The sequence below is a fragment of the Monopterus albus genome, unplaced genomic scaffold, assembly GCF_001952655.1.
Source record: "Monopterus albus unplaced genomic scaffold, M_albus_1.0 scaffold127.1, whole genome shotgun sequence".
Classification (NCBI taxonomy): Eukaryota; Metazoa; Chordata; class Actinopteri; order Synbranchiformes; family Synbranchidae; genus Monopterus; species Monopterus albus.
In genome coordinates this window covers 655,653-661,777 of record NW_018128007.1, presented here as the reverse complement: position 1 = coordinate 661,777, position 6,125 = coordinate 655,653, and the positions used below count along the sequence as shown (strand labels likewise).

Sequence of the window (6,125 nt, the reverse complement as noted above, 5' to 3'; positions counted from 1 at the left end):
TCAGAAGTTTTCTAAACTTCATACTTTTGAAATATTTAGCTTTATTTTGAAAATCTTGCCCCATTCAAATGAATGGGAAAATTCTACTTGAGCATAATTTCAGCTATCAAAATGTTCAGCTCTTCAAGGACATTCATGTTTCTCTTCAGAATTTTTCTAAACTTCATACTTTTGAAATATTTAGTTTTATTTTGAAAATCTTGCCCCATTCAAATGAATGGGAAAATTCTACTCCTGGATAATTTCAGCTATTTCAGCTATCAAAATGTTCAGCTCTTCAAGGACATTCTTGGTTCTCTTCAGAATTTTTCTAAACTTCATACTCTTGAAATATTTAGCTTTATTTTGAAAATCCTGCCCCATTCAAATGAATGGGAAAGTTCTTCTTCAGTATAATTTCACCTATCAAAATGTTCACCTCCTCAAGATTATTCATGCTTCTATTCAGAATTTTTCTAAACTTCATACTCTTGAAATATTTAGCTTTATTTTGAAAATCCTGCCCCATTCAAATGAATGGGAAAACTCTACTTCTGCATGCTTTTAGCTATCAAAATGTTCAGCTCCTCAAGATTATTCATGCTTCTATTCAGAATTTTTCTAAACTTCATACTCTTGAAATATTTAGCTTTATTTTGAAAATCTTGCCCCATTCAACTTCAACTTCGGTATACTTTCAGCCAGCAAAAGCATTCAGGTGTCAAAATGTTCAACATTTTCAGGGCAATTTTTCAGCACTCAGCATCCATACGCATTTTCTTCAGAAAATACAATTTTCTAGTTGTAATATACTGTAGGACACAGATGATTTACACGTCACTAGTTTCAGTTTTAATTTTGATTTTACATCCTGTCCCACCAAATTTTGATTTGGGGTTGTATAGCACAACAAACATAAGCTGAGAGAAAGAAGAGGAAAACACTGATGAATCAGTTCAACTAATTTTCTGTGTGTGTGTGTGTGTTAGCACGTGTGTGCATGTGTATCTGGGTTTGGGAGGAGGAGTATATTAATGAATACAAAACCCTCTTAAAGCTATAACAGATGTGAATGTATGTACCTCAAGTGGTGACTTGTGGTGCATTAAAAAACATTCTGTGTGATACAGGCACAGCCCAGGGCAAAGGACCTAGGGGAAAACAGACAGGTATCCGGAGGGCATGAGCTCAAGCATCCATATCGTATCCATCCATAACTGCCCACCCCAACTTACCTGGGACCTGAAGCACACCAGAAACAACAAGGAAGCAACCATAAACCATGTATTTCATCATGAGTCACAGGGGTTAGGGGATATGGTGAAGATATAATAATAATAATAGTAATAATAATCATAATAATAGACGGCACAGTGGTGCAGCGGTTAGCGCTGTCACCTCACAGCAAGGAGGTTCCAGGGTGGAGCCCTGGCCAACCTGGGGCCTTTCTGTGTGGAGTCTGCATGTTCTCCTTGTGCCTGTGTGGGTTTTCCCCAGGTACTCCGGCTTCTTCCCTCAGTCCAAACACATGCTTAGCTTAGGTTGACTGGTGGCACTAAATTGCCTGTTGGCGTGTGTGTGGTTGTTTGTCTACATGTCGACCTGTCTAGGGTGGACCCTGCCTCTCACGCAATGTCATCTGGGATTGGCTCCAGCCCCCCACCCAAAACCCTTTTCAGGAATAAGTGATCTAGATAATGGATGGATGTATAATAATAATAATCTTTAATCTGTATAATAATAATAATCCTTAGCCGACACTAAGGCTGCATGTCAGTGCGCGCTGAGCACCATAGCCGGCCTGCAGACACAACATGCACAGGCTTTAATTCTTATCTCAGGGGACTTTAACCATGCTTCTCTCCCCTTCTCGGCCACCCTCACAAACTTCACCCAGTATGTAAATTGCCACACAAGGGACAATAAAACTCTGGATTTAAAGTATGCCAGGAAGGCCACAGGCCCTGACCACATCAGCCCCAGGGTCCTCAGGGAGTGTGCAGACCAAGACTGGGACATCCTCTGCAGTCCTCATGGAGAGGACATAGACGGCCTCACACACTGTGTTTCGCATTACATAAACTTCTGTGTGGAAAATACCATACCATCCAGGAGAGTATAGTATTTTCCTAACAACAAGCCGTGGGTGAGCCCCGAGTTAAAAGTACTGCTAAATGAGAAGAAGAGGGCTTTCCTCTCAGGGGACTGAGGGACTATGTAACAGTCAACTGAGGTGCAATACTCAGATCCTGGGGTGGGGGGTGGGGGGGTGCAGTCTAGGCCAAGAACCTGTAAACACTGCTGTTCAAGGGCCACACACAAAGTTTAAGGACCCTGGGGTCCTGGATCTCCACCATCTAGGACCACTGGGGCCAGTTCGGAGCCACCAAGAGGACTTGGGCACACAGTAGCCACACCCTCCTGAGGAAAGCTGGCAAGAGAGGAAGTGGGGAAAAGCATACAGTCTCACCTGAGACCATGAAAGGCTCAAGGCATCTGCTCTGAGTGGCCCTGGCAGGCCCCACATCGAAGTCCACAGGGGACAGTGAGTGTTCTCCTGACAAAGAGGTCCACTCCTGCTTGACTGAAACAAAGCCATTTTTGACCCACCAGGGCAGATGCCACCTCTCTGGGCAAGGTCCAGCCATCAACAGTAGATCAATGGCTGCAGTCTGGGGCCCTGGGAGATATGCAGTCCTAACTAATCCATTAAATTAAATTAGGATCCAGTGGGCTCTAATCAAGCTGTAGAAGCATCTCTGCTACCCCTGATAGCAGTAAGATCTGGCTAATCAGAGATATTTAGTAAACAAGTGTCACATTTCTAGTGAGGCAACTGGAGAGGACCTGAGTGCAGACACAAGAAACAGTTTTCATAGCAGGTTCTTAAATATTCATGTGCTTAAAGCTTCATAGATTTATATCTTGTTTCAGTATTAAATCTGATCATGATGTTGAGGCCACATGCTGGAACACATCTCACAGTAAAGGGGTTCTCTGCTTGAGATGAGCAACCAGGCAAAATGCACGCTATCTCCAGATTTACTGCATTTCCTGTTTTGTTTTCACCTGATGTGGTGCTCCTGTCTGGTGGGTGAGCACTGTGTCATAACCTAACGCAAAGACCCTCATTTCTATTGTGTTGTCATGGTACAAGTTCCATGAATGGTAAATGTTTGTTTGCTCCAAATCCAGTTTATTTGAAGATATGAGGATGGATGAAGCTGTGTATTCAGATAATCAGCTCAGAAATAAGTTAATTTCCTGATAGTAGGAAACCTCTAATGGAAATACAAGCAGCAGCACCATGAAATACCTCTGAAATACCCACTGGGACAACAGCACACACGCAAACACAACACCAATGACTTTTAGGAATAGCACAGTAGTTCATACTATCGATGTTCCTCGCTGCAGATTACGGTTTTGACGTCAGCCAGTGTTTTTGTGCTGTTTTTTAGCCTCTAGTAAACAGGAGTCCTGCCAGGCCTCACAGGGAGCAGGATCGAACCTGTTACTGCTGCTGCTGCTAGGGGATATAAGCAGCCTGGAACACGGCTTTGAAACACAGCCACCTGCTATGACTGGACCAGCTGCTCTCACCGCAGCAGACATGGTAAGTGGAAACGACTGCACGGAGAGAACTTTTTATATTTAGTCTCTTGTGTGTTCTTTCTTTACAAAACAGTTTGATTGGAGATATGCCTGCTTTTCTAAATTTTATTTGAGTTTTGTGAAAGCCGTCTTCATTAAAGTATAGAGCTATTTACAGTTGAAATGTATTTTGACGCATTTGCATTGTTTTGTTAAAATGACCGAGTCACTGAAGAAAAGTACTATTTATTTATTTTTTTTATACTGTGTTTGGTTATTAATTTATTTTTTATAACTACTCAAGATACAATAATTGCGGTTAAAATGATTTACTCAGTTAGTACCAGTACTTTTAGTTCATCTGTTAATGATTTTATTGAGTCATCATTATTTAAAAATACTGTATTATAATATCAATGGCCACCCCTTTAAACACTTATTTAAGAAGTAAAAGAAAAAAAGTACTATAGGCGTGGACATAAATGTCATAAAAAATGACATAAAAAAAGTTGAAAAAAGGAGACCAGGCTATTTAAACAAGTTATATTTTTTAATTATTTTAAATGTTTTAAACACAAAGTGGGCAGTAAATTAATAAACAGTTAAAAATATAATAGCTTCATAACATCATTATCCTAATTGTAAAGTTCTAAAATTAAACAGATTCACAGTTAACTGATTTTTCTTTTTGCAGATCACATAATAAATGATAATATTGTTCTCAGATTCCTAGGCATTTAAACATACCGATACCTCTCAAATACCTAAAAACAAAAAATACTTACTGTATACATACAGTATATCTTTATTCTAATGCAGTATTCCTGCAAAAATTCCTTCATGTTATTAGAATATAATGTCATTTAATATAATATAATATAATTTAATACAATACAATACAATATAATATAAACTGATAAACCACTGGCAGCTGAAGTGATTGACACTGATTACCTTGTTACAGGAGCACCTGTCAAGTGGTGAGATACTGTACGTTTTAGTAATAAATTTGCACTGGAAATAGTTTTGGCTGAGAAGTGCAGTTAATACTGTTTACACCTCATTGACATTATTGTGGGTTCCCCATAGTGTATGTTCCACAAGTGACACATTTCACTAAATGTAATCACATTGTGTTCAGGATGCAAAACAAAGGATACTTGTTTGTCTGTGTACAAATACAGATTATACACATCCACATGTTTGTGCTTTATCATCATTCTATATTATGCTACATACAGATGCAGGTGCTTTTGTCTGAGGTACAGCAACTTAAAGAGCATTTAAACCACTTCAGGCCTAGAGCTATAAAACAAAAGCATGTTCAGTGCTGCAATATATGCATTTAAAGTTTTTTTAAGAAATACAAAAACAGTGCTAGCAAGAGTTGTTGAGATGTAGAGTGAAAAGGTGGTTCTTTAAAATGTGAAGCTGCTCTGCTGTCCTGACCTCACAAGGAGCTGGTTTCACCACTGTGGAGCCAGAACAGAGAAGAGCCTCGACCAAAATGAACAACCGCTGTGAAGCCAGGCTGTATAATTTTTATAGTGTGCTTGTTCTTATTCTAGAAGATAAAGGCCACAGTTGTCTGGACGTATACTTTAGTCATCTCCCTGTTGGTACAGTCCTGTCAAGCACACAAGGTAAAACTGACCAGCTACTCACAGGTTCTGTTGCTTTCCTCTAACACATCCTCTTACCACAGTTATTGTCTCTTTCCCCTCAGCTGAATATCCACTGGGGACCTCAGTCCATGATGTACTTGAAGGGCAAATGTGAGTTTAACCACAATGCGAACTGTTTGTTGTCTGTCACATTTACTAAATAGTGGTGAACTTCAATGAAGTTATGTGACTCAGTTGACCCTGCAAACATTTAACGCTTTTCATAGAATATATGTGTGCTGTATCAGTGCAACCTGCCTTCGCTGTTAAATCTAAATGCTAAACAATACACTTAAATGTAAATCATTTGGATTTTAACTCTTGAATGTCCAGTATTCTTCTAAAGTTCCCATATAATAAAATTCAAAATCTACTCAATAGCTTTTACCAGAGCTTTACATTCCATCCCATGGTCTTGATGATGGGGTGGTGTTTGTCATCAGGTAACCTAATCACATAATCTCATAAGTGGCTTTTAAGTGTGAATTATTTCCACACTGAATGTACTGTATGTATACTGTCATATATCTGAACTGGGAACAATTGGTTGAAGTCCTTTCCACAAGGTCTTTAACTCCTATCACCGGCAGATTTTCTCATGCAACCCAGGGGAGGTTGGAGCATGTTCATAACCTCCACTGTGGAGGCTGCTACTCATAGCTGTGATCAGAAAGTTGTCAGTGACAACCCGGGTACCTGTTGGTGGACACCAGTAGTGAAGGAGGCCTTTAGGGCAGCAAATGGCTACCAGAAGGCCCAAAAGGCTGCAGCTGTGGTGATTGTGCACACAAAACCTGGGTGTGGGAGGGACTCATGGTGGATATGGAGAACTACTTTCCACTGGTGTCAAGGAAGTTCTGGCAAACCGTATGATGGCTCAGGTAGGGA

General features: G+C 40.1%; 1 protein-coding gene across 3 annotated transcripts in view; it reads left to right on the top strand.

The window, feature by feature from the left end:
- The first annotated feature begins 3,058 nt into the window (after positions 1-3,058).
- The window catches only part of LOC109967306 (uncharacterized), a 5,697-nt gene continuing 2,630 nt past the window's right edge, over positions 3,059-6,125 (top strand). For all 3 annotated transcript variants that reach the window (XR_002275910.1, XR_002275909.1, XM_020612782.1), the window contains exons 1-4: positions 3,059-3,073; positions 3,441-3,595; positions 5,142-5,216; positions 5,300-5,348. Coding sequence is in view for 1 of the 3 variants with exons in the window: in XM_020612782.1 (XP_020468438.1) it covers positions 3,560-3,595; positions 5,142-5,216; positions 5,300-5,348 (160 nt within the window). In the remaining 2 variants the exon portion in view is untranslated. The remainder of the gene's footprint in view (positions 3,074-3,440; positions 3,596-5,141; positions 5,217-5,299; positions 5,349-6,125) is intronic.